Source organism: Engystomops pustulosus, chromosome 4 (assembly GCF_040894005.1).
Source record: "Engystomops pustulosus chromosome 4, aEngPut4.maternal, whole genome shotgun sequence".
Lineage (NCBI taxonomy): Eukaryota > Metazoa > Chordata > Amphibia > Anura > Leptodactylidae > Engystomops > Engystomops pustulosus.
This window is the reverse complement of record NC_092414.1, coordinates 87,697,258-87,717,417: the sequence shown is the minus strand read 5'-3', so window position 1 is coordinate 87,717,417 and position 20,160 is coordinate 87,697,258. Positions and strand designations below refer to the sequence as shown.

Genomic DNA, 20,160 nt, shown 5'->3' with positions numbered 1-20,160 from the left:
CTTAATACGTTAACCTTTTCATTGGTACTATTTTTAATTAAATGGTTATAAGAATATTGCATTGGCACTTTGCATATGTATATAATTTTGCATCTGCCTAATAACCTTGTAATCTTACAATATCTGTATATTCCTTAGCCTAACTAATGTTATAACTAAGGCCACTTGGGTATAATATGTATCCCCTTTTATTATGGATAGAACACCACAACCTCCTTCAATTTATAATAAATGGAGTTAAAGAATCATAAACTGTTTTATGAGGAAAGTGTATTAATAACATAATTAATAAACCTACTTGTGTTAACTTTCCCTGGGGATAGCCAAAGTTACAGAGTATGTTTTCTCTCTGCACGCTTCACCTTCAGTCCCATTCCTCTTGTCTATGCTGCTTAAATGAGTGGTTGAAGAGGACAACACTTCAAAAGCTGAAATAATAGGATCTATGGCACCAAGAACCACAGAGTGTCTCTTCTGCACTAGGATCGTGGTTCAAGGTGCTACCGAAATTGAGATATCAGCAGTAAAAGACACCTCATAAATGGGAAATTCATATACAGCAGTTCTTTTGCGCTCTATATATAGATCTTGAGCTATGGCTTTAAGAAGCCAGGACATAATATATACATTAATACTGAAGTGTCAACAGTCAAAGATGTATTGTTATGAGTTATGCCCATGGCAAGATCAGAATTAAGACGACCCATAACTTTTTTTTTTTTTTTTTGCTTTATGACGTTATGGGGCAGATTTACTTACCCGGTCCATTCTCGATCCAGCGGCGCGTTCTCTGCGGTGGATTCAGGTCCGGCCGGGATTCATTAAGGCAGTTCCTCCGACGTCCACCAGGTGGCACAGCTGCGCTGAAGAGCATTGGAGCGCACTCAGGTTCACCGGCCTATTCCTAGTGAAGGTAAGTGCAAGCTCCGCAACTTTTTTTTTTTTTTAAATGCGGCGGTTTTTCCGAATCCGTCGGGTTTGCGTTCGGCCACGCCCCCGATTTCCGTCTCGTGCATGCCAGCGGCGATGCGCCAAGATCCGATCGCGTGCGCCAAAATCCCAGGGCAATTCGGGGAAAATCGGCGCAAATCGGAAATATTCGGGTAACACGTCGGGAAACCGCAAATCGGGCCCTTAGTAAATGACCCCCTCTGTGTTTTGTTTTTTTGTGGGATGTTTTGTAGTTTTCATTGGGATAATTTATATTTTATTTTTAGATAGCTTTTTATACCTGCTGTAGATATAGGGTGGCTTAACGTAGTGCCCCTTGGTTACTGTAAAAGCACATATTGATGATCTCTACGGGGGTAAAAAATTCCCCAGGGAGGTCAATGACTTTAGGGGCTTTTACACTGGGAACTGTTCCTATCACAAACTCTTTGGCAAACTGTCTTCAAAAATTCATGTGCTGTTAGTTTTCCGTGCAATAAATTATTTCTTTATGTAGTGTTCCATATAACTACCTTCTTGCAAGCCACATTACATTTATAGATATGTTCCAGAATTCAAGTGATCAGACCATTCACTGCTGCAGCACTGTGTTCCAATTAATTATGCAAATTGGATTTAAATACTACATTTACAGACTACATTTACAACATGCAGGTCCTTTTCCAAGTGCTGCACACATTTCTCCTTACAGAAAGATGATATTTGTTAACAAATGATTAAGAAAGATTGATAAGATCTTAGTTAATACAAAGGAACGTAAAGATGAACCAACTGATGTCCAAAATAAAATGTCCTGGTTACTGAGATTATGGCACTTGTATGGCATTTGCTAGCCCAAACTCGTAGTTGGTCTATAGCTCATAAAAAGATGTGCAAATCTTCGCATTATACTTTTCTCAGTTCCACTCCAGGTCTCTACTTACAAATACTGATGTAAAATATTGACGCAAATACTGCTGTGTGTGGCCTAAGGTATGGTATTTTTCTTAAACTGTATATCCGGTATAACTCAATCAAATGAGGCAAGTAGAAATGCATAAATTTGTTTCATCAGTATAAATACACCAAAACTATAGATTTCTGCCAAGAATAAGTTCTTGCATAGCTTGATGTGGTTTTTAACAGGAATTATTGTGTTCTTTTGAAATCTTTATTGGACAGAGGTATTACAAGCCGCAGCATATCCTGCATTACATTTTGCATGTAACTTAAAATAGAACCAAAAACATATAAATGCTGTATTCATGTCTATTTAAACTATTTGAAATCCATTTTTAAAGAATCACTAATGTACAAATAAGATGCAATAACATGTGAATACTTTATTGAATAAGATTCCTTTCGCTACCTCTAACTTTCTCTAACTCTACATTCTGATCATATGACTTGCAAAGTGCTGATGATTTTTAGTGTAATATGATGTATCTATTCATATATATATTTTTTTTTTCTTATAGAAAGAAGAGGGCACTGGTGAGAAACGTCCAAGGGGGCGTCCAAGAAAATGGGTAAGAATTAAATGGTTTACTGTGCTTCTTAATTAATATTTTGGGGAAAATGAGCGTCGGCCAACAGGTTTTTAAATAAATATGTTGGTTTTCATTTTGCTTAATTGTTCTTTAAGTCTTAAATTTCAGCATCTTGGAAAAAGAGAAACTGCCCCAAAACTGAAATGTGTGAATTAAGCTATAAATTAGCTTCCTTATTTTATGAGGATAATTATTAGTAAAGTATATTTTACAATGTTATTTATTGCAATTTGGCTACTTAAATGGTCCTTTAAAGAGGACCTGTCAGGGGAAATTGGGACACTAAAGCACCCAAAGGTCCTTATGTGTCTCAAATCGCCCTTTAGCTAGTCTCTTTGAGCCTGCTATAAAAAAGAAACTTGTACAAACTTATACTTCTCTAGAGATTTGTCCAAGGTGCATGTGCAATGAAGCCTGGGTGCAGGGTAGAATCCAGGTTTCAGTAGAGAGCTTCGGTAGGCCCCAGGGCGACAGAGCTCGCATGGCAACACTAAAAATTCAGAAACTAAAGCGGTCTTCTGTTCGCTAAAATTTTCCCTTGTTTAACAGACAGCCACCTTAATGATTATTTTATAAACAGCCCCCACATGGGTATTTTATATAAAGCCCCCCTCACACCCTATGAATTAATTATATACAGCACCATCAACACCATGGATTCCTTATGTACAGCCTTATGTGGACCCCCCCCCCCCCCCCAGCAGCCCTGGGCGCCTGCACTTGACTGGGTATGCCCAATGCTGGCGCTGTCCCTGCCTGGGTGTAGTACACCAACTGTGTGACTGCGCAGGTGCAGGGAGCACCCAAACCAAACAAGTGTAAAAGTTTTTTATTTTCTTAGATAGCACATAGGGACTTTGTAAAGGCCGATTTGTGGCCCTAAACCACTGGTCCATAAGGACCTGTGGTTGGTTTAGTGTCCCAAATCACCCTGACAGGTCCTCTTAAGGTTCATCTTTAATGTTATGTACAGATTTGCCATAGCAAAACATAGTAGCATTGTATCTGCAAAGGATTTGCCTTGCCACTGTTGATTTTTGAGGAAGATCACAAAAAAGTTACACAATTTCAAGCATCAGGAACCATCCGATTACAGTTTCTGATGCTAGAAAGATTACCACTGAGGTACATCCCACAGCCATTCTGCAATATCTGCAAATACCCTAAGAGATGTAGATTACAGACCAAACTTTTGGACGCACCTTCTCATTCAAAAATTTTTTTGTATTTTCATGACTATATAAATTGTAGATTCACACTGAAGGTATCAAAACTATGAATTTACACATGTGGAATTATATACTTAACAATATTTTCAGTTGTTTTACACTTTTTTGTTCTGTATATAATTCCACATGTGTTAATTCATAGTTTTGATGCCTTCAGTGTGAATCTACAATTTGTATAGGCAGAAAACTCTTTGAATGAGAAGGTGTGTTCAAACTTTTGGTCTGTACTGTAAATGCTATGTTCTTAACCGGTTCGCGACCGCCCGCCGTGTATTCACGGCGGCAGTCGCGTTCCGATGCATGGAGAGGGCTCGCGGGCCGAGCCCTCTCCATAGCCGGTAAGTCTCTGCTGCATATTGCAGCAAAGGCTTACCGCTAACACCCGCGATCGGTGCCGGCACCGATCGCGGGTGTTTTCTTGCAGAACGCCGCCGGCAAAGCTGCCGGCGGCTTCAAACAGATGGCGGTGCATGGGCGCCGCCATTTTTCCGAGGATCGCCGCTCCCCGTGACGTCATCGGGGAGTGACGATCCGTTGCCATGGTAGCTTCGGGTCTCACGAAGACCCAAAGCTACTTCGGGTTAACCCATTCATTACAATGTGCTATCAGCACATTGTAATGTATGAGGAGTAAAATCCCCATATACTGCCATACTGTAGTATGGCAGTATATGATAGGATCAATCAGACACCCTAGGGTTAAAGTACCCTAGGGAGTCTGAAAAATTGTAAAAATTAAAAAAAAGTTACAAAAAAAAATTATAATAAAAAACCTAAAAATTCAAATCACCCCCCTTTCCCTAGAACTGATATAAATATAAATAAACAGTAAAAATCATAAACACATTAGGTATCGCCGCATCCGAAAATGCCTTATCTATCAAAATATAATAATGGTTTTTCACTGCGTTTAACCCCCTAACGGAAAATCGCGTCCAAAGTCAAAACTGCCACTTTTTTGCCATTTAAAAAAAAAATTAAAATTCTATAAAAAGTGATCAAAAGGTCGTACAGTCCTAAAAATAATATCATTGAAAACATCATCAAAAGTTGCAAAAGATGACACCACCCTCAACTCCATACACCAAAGTATGAAAAAGTTATAAGCACAAGAAGACGGCAAAATAAAAAAAAAATTTTTGTTCATGAGGTTTTAATTTTTGTAAATGTATGAAAACATTATAAAACCTATACAAATTTGGTATCCCTGTAATCGTACTGACCCAAAGAATAAATTAGATGCGTCATTTGTGGCGTGAAGTGAAAGCCGTAATATCCAAGCCCACAAGAATACGACAAAAATGCGTTTTTTCACCATTTTCACTGCATTTGGAATTTTTTTCCCGCTTCCCAGTACATGGCATGGAATATTTAATACCATCACTATGAAGTGCAATTTGTTACGCAAAAAACGAGCCGTCACATAGCTTTTTACGTGTAAAAATAAAAAAGTTATAGATTTTTGAAGGTGGGGAGTGAAAAATGGAAATGAAAAAACGGGAAAGGGCCCGGTCCTTAACCGGTTAATATATATTTTTCAGGCTAACTAAATTACCATAATGCTATTTTATTTAGCAGCTTAGGTTTCTTTTCTCCACCTAAAGAGCTGTGTTTTAGATTTGGTTTTTGCAGAACTTTTTGTATTGGTACTGTTTGGGTGTTCACATTTCCTTTTGGTGTTTTTGCAATGTGGTTAAACAAAAATCATAGATTTATACAGACTTCTACCATCAGGAGTCAGGTTGTAGATAATTCATCCCAGAATCCTAAAGGGTGTCCTAATTAGCTGTTGGCATAAAAGGCCATGCAATGGAGCCATAGCCATATTTTTATTTTTTTGCCCCCTTTTCCTGTCCTCCTTGGCATTCCAGTATAGCTTTCATCACATACTTAGTATCTCCATCAAAAAAGGTTCTTTAAATAATATATATATTTACCATAATGTAATCCTTTTTGAGGTTTTGCACACCATAACAGTGATGAAAATTTTTGTATTTTTTGTAGGGTGAATGTTAGAAAAAGACTGAAATCTTATTTTACTGGAGCTTCGTATAGTCTGCACCTTTTAGATAAAAATCTTTGTACAAAAACTATGTTTTATCATTAAAGCTTCAAAGCATTCCTGTTGTCTGTTTGAAGGATCTAAAGTAAGGTCAGGTCACCTAAAATTCAGTTATTTGAACTGCCATTAAACTATTGTGAAGTAAGAATAAATATATAACTTTCAGTCAGTGACAGAATAGTAAAATATTCTAAGTTCTAGTTAACCCCCTCAGAACTTGGCCCTATTTTGTTTTTGCATTTTAATTTTTACTCCCCACATTCAAAAATCTAAATAAAACAGCAAAAAGTGGTATATTGGACATTTGTGTGCTATTTTCAGCTACGGGAATAATGCCGGGAATTACCATTTTAATATTATGATTGCTCTATTGGGGTGCAGCTAACATGTTTATGACTTCCTATGTTTATTTTATATCATTTCTAGGGAATGGGGTGATTTGAACTTTTAGGTTTTTTCCTGTTTTTTTTTTTTTTTTTTTCTTTTACTATTTTTTAGATGCCCTGAGGTACTTTACCCGAGGGAGTCTGATTATTCCTACTGTATTGCAATATATGGAGAATATGTAATTGTATAGATCTGTAAAAATGTGTAGTTTGTATAGTGACAGTTCATCCTCTAAGCCCTGTCCATACTTCCTTAACAGATTTGTGACGTTACAGTTCTTCTTTCTTCATCTTACACTTTGCTAAAATATACATGGCTGTTTCCAATGTTTTGCTCTGTTTTAGTAGCAGAAGAATAAAAAGAGTGGAGCCTTTTTATGATGAACATAAATGGCATCTGACAGATCCTGTTTATAAATAATTTGGTCCAACACGGTGATCCAGCTGATAGATTTAAAATGCCCCTAGTAATTGTTGTGTTACCGACCCCCCCCTAACAAATAATAATATTCATATATTGTCCAATTGTTCAAGCAGATGCAGATTTAAATTGAATTTAAATATTACTTTGGTTATTGCTTTCCAGATTTGTGATCTGAGCTTCAGCATATGGGCAGAACATCACCTTCCTGGTTGGCTTTGCTGGCACCTTGTCACATTCTTGTTGGTTAGAGGAATTCATTGTTCTTATTTGAACTGATAAGAACAAAAACAGAGGGTTTTTTTTTTTGCATGAGACCTTGGGAAAGGCAGAGGGGGTGGAATGTTGACATGGAGCAGCAGGGCTGCACTTTCCCAAGCTTTTCGCATTGCATTATTCTATAGACACTAAGTGTACATATCGGAGCTTTATTTTCTGTCCACAAGTAAATGAAGTTGAATTTGAGTCAGCAGGTTTGAGGTCCCCTTGTCACTTTTGCTTTAGGTTTTCCTACTGTATTTGGTATTGTATTTCATGCATCGCCACATGTGGTTGCCACAGTCTGTCAAGTGTTTCCCTGCACATGAAAAGCTGACCAAGTTATTCAAGGATGGCTTAAATCCACCAGAACATGTATTCTGTGGCTCATTCCTTACTTACTGAGGAGAATTACTAGTGGTTTCCCCATCAGAAGTGTACACATGCTATAAAGCAGGTGTGTCGCATTCGAAAACAGAGGGGACCAAAATTTAAAATGGGACACCCTTAATATTGAAAAAAAATTGTGCAATTAAAGAAGTTTTTTCTACTAATTAGTCACAGCATTGACCCTTTCTTTTGGAAACAAGCATAAAAGGAATATTTCACCTGCTTTGAGTTTACAGAGCTTAATATAAATACATTTTTCACAATCCTGCTGATAATCAAAAAATAAATATAGAGGTAAAGCTGTGTGAGGACACATGTACAGAGCTGTGGCTTTGTGTCAGGGATATAGCATGGAAACACCCCCTCTTTAAGGGTTAAGGTTGATTTTGCAATCTCTACGACCCCAAGAAAACATGATTTTCTTTCTGTTTTGTTTGACTTTTCATAGTGTGAATTGTGTTTTATGTTGCTGACTGTATTTGGTCTAGGAGTAGTTTACCGCTGTGATTGAGTTCTTACGCAGTTATATGCAGCTGAGGCTCAATACCTTGCTTTTGTGTTGTTTGTGAGTTTTGTTTCATATCTGCACAGTGACCTAGGGAGGGACTTACTGTAACATTCATGTGGATTTTTACAAGCCCATTTAGAAGTCACAGTGCAAGTGTGAATAAGAATAACCTACAGAATTACAGGCAGGGGCATAACTACAGTGGTAGCAGCCATAGCAGGAGCAACGGGGCCCACAGTGTCAGGGGACTCCATCATCCAAACACACATCACAAGGGGCATATATCTTATTTTGGTGGTTTCTGTAACATTTATGTGGATTTTTACAACCCCATTCAAAAGTCACAGTGTAAGTCAACGTGCCTTTAGTATTCCATACTTTACATAAGAAAAACCTATAGGCAGGGATGTAACTACAGTGGTAGCGGCCACAGCAGCTGCTATGGGGCCCGCAGTGTCAGAGGGCCCAGTCATCCAAACTGACACACTAAATAATGGAGGATGTGCACATCTACACATTGTACAGCATAATATGCATACTAACATATATGTGATGTAAGCTGTATCTTCATGTGTATATGCTTGTATGGTGTATGTGTGTGCTGTATATTTGTATATACCACTGTAGGTGCATGTATATGCTCTACACGTGTACATAAATGTGTATAAATGTGTGATTGTAACTTGCATGTGTGAGTATACAAAAATGTATATGGGCCCCTGTCTCTCCTAGTTACGCCCATGATTATAGGCTTTGTATAAACATTTGTTCAAAAGACAACTGTAAAGGTTGTCATCATGCAAAATTCTGGAGACTTTGATAAAAATATTAAAAACTATTTTTATAGTAATTTTTCCATAGAAACCCTTATTTCCAGTTATGCAATATGCAATAATCAGCCTTGTTCTTTATGTATTTATTATTTAAATCTTACTGCATAACTATCCTAACTCACACAGTGTATGGAAGGAAAGAAAAGTTGGGCTTATCGGGTGCGCTAATAGCCTACTGGTGGCCCTTTTTTATTATCTACCCAAAATATATAACCAGCAGTAATCCACCTATTAATTTCTGGATCAATTCTGTAACTGCCAATTTATCCCATTACGTTGACGTATTTTTACAAAAGTATTTTAGACAACTCACATCCTTTACTCCGGATACTTAAGACTTGATCAGGGACATTGTTTAGCTACCTTGGAAGAATTCATATCTCTTCGTCACCATGGATATTTCCTCCCTATACACTGTCATCCGACACGATCTGTGCATTCATGCTATCTGACAGTACTTGAGAAGAGACCATAGTATCAGGCCAGATATACAGAGCAACTTTATACTAAGATCCATTTCTTTCATCCTATTATTTCTCGTTCCGGGATCAGATTTTTCTCCAAAAAAGAGTAACAGCAATTAGCAGCAAGTTCGCCGCAGTTATGCAAGTTCGCCACAGTTGTAGGCCTGTTCGAGGAACTTAACATTAATTCACATTTAGCTTATAAAAACTTTAACTTCTAAGCGCTACATAGACGATATCTTTATCATCTGGAAATCTAGCAAAGAAGAGGCGATAGATTTTTTTTTTTTTATTAAAGACATCAACAACAACATTTGGGGTCTTGAGTTTACATCCAATATTGTTGAAGCCGTGTTTCTTGTTGTATTTGTGTATCATACGGATCAAAAATCTGTACGAAAACATATATTAGTTGATAGTAACAGCTAATTGGATTTTACTAGTAACCATTTTAACCCCTTAACGCTCTGCGCCGTAGCTCTACGGCGCAAAGGTATAAGGAGTTTATGGAGAGGGCTCACGAGCTGAGTCCTCTTCATACAAAGGTGGGGGTTTTTGCATATTGCTATTAACCCCTCCGTTGCCGCCGGCAACGTTTGACCCGAGGATACATGCCTTCTGCATATCCATTACAATGAGCCTGTGGCTCATTGTAATGTATAGTGTGCAAAAATGCCATATATTGCAATACTGTAGTATTGCAGTATATGGTAGGAACGATCTGACCATCTAGGGTTAATGTACCCTAGATGGTCTAAAAAATTGTGGAAAAAAAAAAAGTATAAAAAAAAAAAATATTAAAAGTTCAAATCACCCCCCTTTCCCTAGAATGGATATAAAACATAATAAACAGTAAAAATCACAAACATATTAGGTAGCGCCGCGTCCCAAAATGCCCGATCTATCAAAATATAAAAGCGGTTACGGCCGGCGGTGACCTCTGAGGCGGGAAATGGCGCCCAAATGTCCGAAATGCGACTTTTACACCTTTTTACATCACAAAAAAAAAATGTAAATAAAAAATGATCAAAATGTTGCACAGACCTCAAAATGGTAGCAATGAAAACGTCGCATCATTTCGCAAAAAATGACACCTCACACATCTCCGTGCACCAAAGTATGAAAAAGTTATTAGCGTCAGAAGATGGCAAAAAATTTTTTTTATTTTTTGTACACATTCGTTTAATTTTTGAAAATGTATTAAAACACAATAAAACCTATATAAATTTGGTATCACCGCGATCGCACCGAACCAAAGAATAAAGCTGAGGTGTTATTTTGAGTGCACAGTCAAAGTCGAAAAAACTGAGCCCACACAAGAACGTGTTTTTTTTTTTTGGAATTTTTTTTCAGCTTCGCAGTACACGGCATGTTAAAATAAATAACATTACGGGAAAGTAAAATTTGTTACGCACAAAATAAGCCCTCACACAGGTCTGTACACGTAAAAATGAAAAAATTATGGATTTTTGAAGTTGGAGAGCGAGAAATGAGCGGAAAACCCCTGCGTCCTTAAGGGGTTAAGCTAACATTCCCCATGGTCAATTTAAAAGAATTTGTCAAAATTGTACCACCGAGGAAGACTATGATACACAGAGTAAAGTTCTGATGGATAGGTTCAGAGCCAAAGGATACCCCTGCCCTCTTATATTATCAGCGTGTTCAAGGTAAGGGATATTAAGACAAGAAGACTGCTTAAAGCAAAAGACTAAAAATAAAAAGAATGCAAACCCTAACATACTCTACTAAGGGTTGCTGTATCCTAAAGAAACATTAGAATTTGTTATTACTCAACCCATATCTTGGGGACACCATTCCACGCAGTGCAAAGATCACCTTCAGGAGGTCCCGCACCCTGAAATGTTGCGAGTCTATCTGTCATAGGAAATCTCAGTTTAGTTCAAACATCACACATGAAACTTTTGATATCAAAAGCTTCCTTAACTGTTCTAGCCATGGCATTTATTTAATCGAATGTACTTCCAAACTACACTTATATCTTATGTATCTATCAATTTATATTTTCATGGTATAAAGTCATGATTTACGCAAACTGACATTTAAGGTATGTTTTAAGAGGAACACTGATGCATTGGCTGTATACACACTATTTCGGCCACTCGGGCCATCTGCAGCACGGGCGCTGTCTATACCAGACGCCAGCATTCTGCCTCTAGCACACATGCGGTGGCGTGACACTGTACGTGCATATGTTAGCAGCTCCTTTCTGACTAAACAGTTCTCTACTCCTATATACTGTAAGTAATCGGTCTTCTCTTACTCTCCTAAGCCATAGCTCTATTGTTCCCAGTATATTAGCTATTGGACATTCAATATATAGCAATTTCCCTCTTTTTATAATTAATTTTATTCAGTCTTTTCCATTAGCATAAATTGGCTATGATTGGTTTGGTTTTATCATTATTATTATTATTATTATTTTGGTTTCTTATGGTCTCTACCAACTGTGATAACATTTTTTATACCGATATCTCATTTTGCTGGTATTTCATTGCCTCTTATGGTAATTAATAGAATTTGCCTCTATCCATGGTGGCTACTAGCATAACCTGATTATTCTTTTATTAATCTTACATTTTATTAATTGTGGTTACCAATATTATTTTGGATGCAACAATTGATTGATTTTATATATAATTATGTGATCCAATTTTACATTCATTTATATATTTATTTTTTATATGTATTTCTCTATAATTTTGTCTGTAGCTTGGTCTGGGGAAGGGTTTTTACCTGAAACACGTTACCTTGTATTTTATACTGTGTTTATTTAAATAAAATCAGTTGGTTCAAACCTTTGAATGTGTGTTTTCTGATGAGGAGACCCCACCAGTAGGCTATTAGCGCATCCGAGGAGCTGCTACCCTATGCCATTACCCTATGCCATTACCCTATGCCATTACCCTATGCCATTACCCTATGGAAAGATCCTATATTGGTCAATAAAGTACCAGTCCCGCAAGAGGACTGCAGAACAAAAAGTGTTCATCAAGTGAGCACCTTATACTTGACGCCTGGATACCAATTTCTTGACGTTACGAAACGATGCGCCGTCCTCTTTTGTTGTCAATTTTATTCTTTCCTTCTAACACAGCACACCCACTTCCTCCCTTTATGACTATTGCCCCCCTTAACGACCTCTCAGACTCTGATTCTGCACATTGTAATGCATGGGTTAACCCGAAGTATCCTCAGGTCTTCGTGAGACCCAAGGCTACAATGGCGATGGATCGCTGCTCCCCGATGACATCACGGAGAGTGACGATCCTCGGAAAGATGACGGCGCCCATGCACCGCCATCTTTTTAAAGCCACCGGCAGCTTTGCTGGCGGCAATCAGCCCGAAAACACCCGCGATCGGTGCTGGCACTGATCGCGGGTGTTACTAGTAAGCCTTTGCTGCAATATGCAGCAAAGACTTACCGGCTATAGAGAGTGCTCGGCACGCGAGCCCTCTCCATGCACCAGGACCCAGTATGTGACGTAATACAGGTAATTTTAAGCCCTTTTGCAATTGGATTAGTTACCCAAATCCTGCTCTTGTATTCTGCAGACTTCCCCTAGATGGCAGTGACTGCTCAGATATCTGTTACTATGGACATTCCGTCTTCATAAAGAAGTCGAGACTACGGAACAGGAGACACGCCCCCCCTCCCTGCACACAGCTGATGACCATGTTTCCCTGTAGCCACCTGATTACCTCATGGCTCACTGCCCCAGCACTCAGTCATGTAAAGGGAGAAGCCCTCACTAATGTAGTAACCAAGCACCTACACTCTTATCTCTCCTCAGCTTTCCCTACACTTGTGTATAACAAATAATCCACACTGACATAAACTGCAGCCCCCCTCCCCCCATCACCTCACACAAGGAAGTGGCAGGAGACTCTCTCCAAGTCTACAAGCTCTGCCCTCATGTGCTGTGCTGGAGTGTTACTTAGGTAGATAGATGGACAGATAGACATGGATACATAGATAGGATATACATAGATAGATAGGAGGGATAGATAAATAGGAGATAGATAAATGGTTACTAGATAGATAGATAGATAGATAGCTCTGGTGTCTTTGGTCAGCAGCATGCGCTTGTGATGAGGTGACAGGAGGCAGGCTCCGCCCCTTCATCTTGCTGATTGTAGGTTTTTTTGAGAGCTGGAAACCCTAGTTGCTATGGGCCAAAAGAGGTACTAAATGAGGACCGGGAGCCAAAATACTTAGAGGAATGATTCCCAGGGACACCTGGAGCAGAATTATGTATTTTATTTTTATTTTATTTTTTTGCTCGGAATGACGGTTACACTTTAAATATGTTTGCCCCCCCCCCCCCCTGAACTGCACCCCTAGCTACATCACTGTTCTTCGCCACATCCTTCTTCTGGGAGATTAAAAAGATTAGAACCAAGAGCTTATCATCATCTGTTTTCTCCCTTTATGCCATAGAGATCCAACATGTATATTTTCCAGTGTGTTAGTGACATTTTTGAGTAGCATCTGTTGTTGTAATGCCAACTGACATTTACCGTATCACATCTCTAAGCCACATAAATCATTTGAGGGGGTTATTCCCATGCTTGAGAAGAGCCTTGGTTTCTCCTGTGTAACAAACAGGCAGTTTTTCAATACTCTCTGCTGGAGAATCTATGAGGTAGTACTATGGAGTCTCCAGCAATTGCCAAAAGCACAGGTGAAATGCATGTTGACTTCCTCAAATGGGCCTTGAACATGGCTTTCCTTTAAGATAAAACTTACTTTGTCTAGTGCCATTCTTTTCATCTGCTTGTCGGGAATTTTAGTTTTGTTTGTTTTTTTTCATATAGCACTATTGCAATTTCTTAACCCCTTCACGGATATATCCGCCATGGAGCTGTGAAGGTTGTATGAAGAAGGCTCACGGGCTGAGCCTTCTTCATACAGAGATGGGCTTTGCTGCATATCGCAGCAAAGACCCATCGCTATCACCCGCGGTCGGTGCTTGCAAAACCTCTACACTTGACATCCATAAAGTATGCATCTTTCCATTTTAAAGGGGTTATATCTAGTATTATTTTTATCGTATTATTGGTATTTTCTATCTGGAGATCAAGAGTTCTGGGGTCCAGTTCTTGCAGGAGCATAGCGATTGGCTATCTCTGCCACTTCCATTCACTGTCGATGAAAGTGCTGCAGATGCATGAGCGCTGTGCTCTGAAATTTCTGATGCTCCCATAGTATCTAATGGGACCCATGCTCCACCAGTTAATTAGTGAGAATGGGACCCTGGTTATCGTCAATAGTGGAGCTCCCAGCAGATGGACCCTGATTGATCAGATTGTTACCCCTTATTCTGTAGATGGGGGATAACCATGATCCTTGGTAGAACCCCTTTAAAGTCTGTTTAAAGGAAACCTACCCCACGGATCTACCTATAAAGGTAGATTGAATGGTAGGTGCATCTATTGGACGTGAGGATAGTCCTTTTAAGGGATAATCCTCACTTCCTCGCAATCTTTTTATAACTTTTATTTCCCTAATATGCAGATTTTCTAAAGAGGCTACTGGGTCGTGGAGTAGCCGGAGCTGAGGCTACACGGGGCAGCTACTCCACATCCCAGTAGCCTCTTTGATCCTCCTACCAGATATCTTCGGCACGCAGCTATGAGGAGCTGCGCACCTGCCGTCTGCGCATGCGCAGTAGCGTCGGCTTGAAAACTGGTCTCTCTTCTCTTCTTCTGTTTGTTACATAGCTTTGAGTGTTAAACCTTTCTGCTCTCTCTCTTTCTGGCTGTAGTATGCTATGAGCTGAAAGTTGGGGATTTAATCCTCAGATTAACTGTGAGATTGGATGTGAGCTCATGCAGCCTCCATAGACGCACACTGTACAGGATGGAATACTCCTATCTATGTGAGGAAGTAGCTTGATTTTTTTTCCATCAAAGCAGAATTTATGATATTTATTTAAATATAAAATGTAATGTACATCTCCCGCACACAATATAAAAAATTATATCAAATGACGGTTAAGCTTTAACAAAGAAAAATACAAATTTTATTTGTGTATTCAGGCTTGAATCAATTTTCTATGTAAATACCAGATTCTGTTGTCTTTCAGTTGGATTGAAATTTCTTAGGAATGGGCAGTGTTACAACAACGTGAAATTGCCATTATACCACACACCTTTTTAAATGAGTTATTGCTCAGCTTTGGAAAAGTGTGTTTACTTTTACAGTGGTTTACCAAAAGTATGCAAGTGGTTACAAATATGTAGACTGCTAACTATGGGAGTTGCCACTACATTCTGAAATCCATTCACAAATGTTGGACACAGACATCACTAGTAAAACCTTATTAGAAAAGGAACCTCTTCAATGAGTTTTAAGCTTTTTTTTTTTTCTTTTTTACACACACACGCACGTTCTGCCTATAAAATAATATATCTTGAAAAATTTGCTACAGTAATGGATATATTATACTCATTTATAATATATACAGCTCGCTCTTAAAAAATATTTGCTGTGGAAGTAAAGGTAAACAATGAGAAAATGGTACTGAAAAGTTGAAAGTGCCAAGGAGAATAGGTTTCAGCTATTTCTATGCGTTAAATGCATGTTATTGCTGCATGTTATTGTTGTATTTGTGGTTGTTCTTTAAATGGTCCTATTTTCTATAAGAGTGTCTGTATAGAAAAATATGTTCCAACTAAATATCAGATACTCACTTTTAGGCAGACAGAGGTGAATGTTGGAGATAAAGCTACAAGAAGAAGAAGCAATTCCATTTTTCATTTTACAACTAAAAGAAGCAGGTTGGCATTGAAAAGGTTAGGCTAGATGCACACAACCATGAGAAGAATGCAGAGTGCTGTCCATTTTGCACACAGCCGCACTAAATGCACCAGATCAGTGGCGGTAAACCTTTTAGACACCAAATGCCCAAACTACATCCAAAACCCACATATTTTTCGCAAAGTGCCGATGCAACAATTTAAACAGTAACTTATTACTCCCTGCTCTGTCACATTTTTAAATTGTATAGGCACCTGAGGACACCAATACAGTAGAAAGAAGGAGAAAAAGCTATGGTTATCATTGTAGTTTCCTTCTAGGGTCCTGGGCTACCTGGGACTGCAAGAGGCCTTAAGTCCTGTCTGGCGAACTCTGTGGTGGATTGATGGCGCAGGTGCCCATAAAGAGGGCTCTGAGTGCCACCTCTGGCACCTGTGCCATAGGATCGCCACCACTGCACTAGACTATAGTTTATAAGCATCTGTGAAAAAAATAAATGCCAATGCAAATTGGCAGAGAATCATCACATTTTTGTGAAGGAAGCCTTAAATTCCACAACAATATCAAACATGCTGCAGTTTGAAAACCAGGAGCAGACCCGCAGCAATCTTATTACATCTGTAAATGTGTGTATTTTCCGGTTGTTTTTTTTTTTTTTTAAATATTGTTTCACAGTTTATTGTTGCCAGTACATTAAAGTTGTATGGCTGGACATTCCCTAAGTTCCTGTCTTTGGCTACCTGCATGTAGATGTTCCTGTGAACCACTACTGTGTTTGTGCTTGTGCAGTGTATTTTCCATCTTCCCAGCCTGGGAGATTCAGTGCATTTAGCACACCCTTTACCAAAACCTATTTGTGCAGTGACCTTACAATACCTTTTCATGGTATTTTTTTTTCTGTGTTCATTCCTCAAATTCCTTGTAATTTTTTTGCCACATTAAACACCGATTTGAGCTGCACATACATGCACTTTGCTCTACTATTTGTTTGTAATGCGGTTTCAGACTGATGTAAAACTAAACATGCTATATCTTCATGGATATGAGCCAAGATACATTTTCATTCAGACTTTAGAGATTCTTGACTTTGTGAAATTCTGTATACTACCTTGTTCATTTGCATCCTCAGTTTATTCAGATCTAGACTCAACTGTCTTAAGTCTATGCTTAATGCTAGCTAGTGGCACTATAATTACCGTATATCACGCAGTGTGTGTGTGTGTATATAATATAAATATATATTATATTTGTATACAAATGGGGAAAAAAAGAGGAAAGCAGCACAAATTGTAAGGATGATCCGGGTGCCAGCTCAGGACCTGTCCATCATATAATTAAGTAACAATAAAATAGCAGTATTAGAAGGATTTTGGTGAGGAAAGTCTGCCACTAAGTAATAATTTTGTAATGAATTAGCAGCAACATTTGTTAATTGGATGTGCCCGGCCGTGTCATGGCGACATTGTGTATTTCAACCCTTTCAATCAGAATTTGAGCTTTGGCTTGATTTGGAGTCAAACCCCACAGTCCAGGTGTAAAGCTGGGCCCTTCATTGACATCAGAGGCGTACATTCTTAGGGCCGTTCACACGAGCATTGCAGAGATTGTCAGAGTTGTATGAGAGTTTGGTTGATAAATGTTTTTTAAAAATTAACATAATTTGGAAAATAAACAGTTTTTTACCATTCATGTGAAAAAACTGATGAATTGCAGTGCGATTTTTCTTTAAGTGTCCCCATAGACTTGTATAGTGCATTTTTTAAGTTCGGCACTCACAAAAGTAGAGAATGCTGCGCGTTTTACGCAAGTTAAAAACAACCTTCCTTCATTTTTCAAAGTGTATTTATGGTAGAGTATTTTTATCCTTGGTATCCATAACATTTTAAATCGCTCCCTATTTGTTTAAAAAAATAAAACTTGAGGGGAAGAGAAAAAAAAAAATCTTGCTTCCCACTCCAGGACTCAGTCGATGGTCTTGGCAAGCATACAAATATTGTTGGCAGAGCTCAGAGAGACACTCGTAGTGGTAGCAGCACACAGGAATTTGGCAGGGGCCTGAGACACATGATTGTGACTCATTTTGTACTTGTGAAACAAGGAAAGCTCGGAAAGGATTTTTTCTGCCAGAGCACTGCAAATACAGTCACACTCAGACATCACATGCTTTTTATAGTACAGGCACGCCTGATGCAAAATATTGAACTTCACCTCCTAGCCTTCCCCAACTCAGCCCACCTCTGATCTCTCTACATGAGTCACCCACTTAATCAGTGGCTGCATGCTTGTAGGAAATATTCTATTAACCATTCTGAGACAATTTGTTTTTAACCCCTTCCTGATGGCTCAAAGTTAGTATGCAGCAGTTTACAAGGTGGCATTTTGCAAAATCACCATGTATCTTCCATGGTCGTCCTAACCTCAGTAATCAGTGTTTTATTTCCTGTCCATAATATTAGGGGACTTTCATCTTACCTGAGTTTTGCTTCTGCTCTGTTAACAGAATTTAGGAAACTCATTACCATAGACGACAATAGACTGGAGTCCACTCGCTGTGAGAACAACTTTTTAGGCATGGTTTGTTCTAGGAGGTTGGAAGATAAGCAGTGACATCTATTGTAAGAAATGGTACAATGGTATTGTAATCATGGATGCCTTGTTTGTGATGGAAAATGAATCCTCTACAAGTTTCGGTGTATTTATAAGATTATATTTAGTAACTATAAATACATAGAAATTTTGACACAAAATTATGAAAAAAACTTTTATAAAATAGGTCATATTCTGCTTACACATTCCCTTTGAAATGCTGTTTGTAAAGCCAGCCTTATGTTGTTGAATTGCAGAAAACTTTAATCTGTTGTTGCTCCAGAAATTGTGCACGTGTTGAGCCAGGCATTCCTCGCCCTTATTGCCTGTGTCTGTGACAGATTTATATTGATTACTATGCTACACTACATTCACAGGCTTCTATTATATTCAAGCTTCAGTAGACCAGCCCCTGCTTCCTGTTTAAGGTGAGAGAAGGTCTTGTATGAATGAGGGGTGAAATTACAGCTGAGCTTTCTAATTGCTTTTAGCACAGGAATAACTTTAACAAATACTGTATTACAAGAATAGCCTGTTCACTTTATTCATGTATCCATAATATATTAATGTTTTTTTTCCCTTTCTTTTATAACCCCTCTTTCCCTTTAAATTTACATTTAAAAGAAACTGATGTTAACACAGTGTTAAAACGTAAACACACATGTTAATGTCTTGTTGTTATCATGTTTTGCAAACACAAATGTTAGCAGCAAGGTATTTAAATCTCTTCTCCTCAGCTGTTGTATTGTGTTTCAAAATGCAATGTAAACCCTTCCTGTGAGCACAGCCTCAGGTTTTGCATTCAGGTTTAGCTTTTTTGAGTCAAGTTAGGAGTGGTTGAAAGCACAGAACAAGAGTACATCTCCGCAATCTCCACAACCGGTTTCGGCTCACGATAACTGAATAAAAACTGATTAAATAATGGAGAAGTGAAATGGCTATTTAATTGCTATCTTAAAGTGGCTGGTCACTTTACTTTCCAAGAAAGTGGTGCAGAGCATTTAATTAAAAGTTGATTTGAAGTAAAGTCCCGAAAATGCCTTTTACCTTATCAGCCAGACGTTCTTGTCCATACAATGGCATGAGATGGACGGCCATGTGATCTCTTTGACAGTCTACCTTCTAAGACCTTATGGTGGTATTTTTAAATGCAAAGAGAACCTGTCAAGCACATGTAGCCCCCCAAACCAAAGGTCCTACCACATTTACAATGCCCCTTCCTCCTGTGCTCCACTTTGAAAATGTTGATACAGGATGATAGATATTTTTTTTTTTTTACCAATTTAGGATTTATTCTATAAAATTATCAAATTTTTATAATTTTTTCTCAAATTTTACTATCTCTGTAATCTGATTCATAGAATAAAGATAACATGTTACTAAGTATACTCTAAGTAACATGTTATCTTTATTCTGTGAGTCAACACCAAAAAAATGCAAAAATCAATTACAAAATTGATGTTTTTTTCTACAAGCCCCCAACAAAAAAGTTAATTTACATCAATAGGGCATAGCCACCCAAAAATGGCATCACTGAAAATGTATCTAAGCTTGCAAAAAATAAGCCCTCACAAGGCAACATTTATCGAAAAAAATGTTTCAATATTTTATTTTCTAATATTTTACATTTAAATGACATCAACCACCAGGATCAAAGATTGTAAACCAAGCCCACTGACATACTGGTGTGTGCCCCCTCTGGTAGGATCAGCTCTTCTTTTAGCTTCTTATGCCTTGGTTTTCTTTAAAACAAGGGTATAGG

General features: G+C 38.3%; 1 protein-coding gene across 3 annotated transcripts in view; it reads left to right on the top strand.

Moving 5' to 3' along the window:
- The window catches only part of HMGA2 (high mobility group AT-hook 2), a 65,335-nt gene that overhangs the window by 13,221 nt on the left and 31,954 nt on the right, over nucleotides 1-20,160 (top strand). The window contains exons 3-4 of one of the 3 annotated variants that reach the window (XM_072146627.1): nucleotides 2,409-2,459; nucleotides 6,744-7,398. In XM_072146627.1, coding sequence (XP_072002728.1) covers nucleotides 2,409-2,459; nucleotides 6,744-6,857 — 165 coding nt within the window. In that variant the 3' untranslated portion in view covers nucleotides 6,858-7,398. Of the gene's footprint in view, nucleotides 1-2,408; nucleotides 2,460-5,713; nucleotides 6,081-6,743; nucleotides 7,399-20,160 lie in introns of those variants that run through there. The other 2 variants (XM_072146630.1, XM_072146628.1) reach the window with 2 other exon arrangements.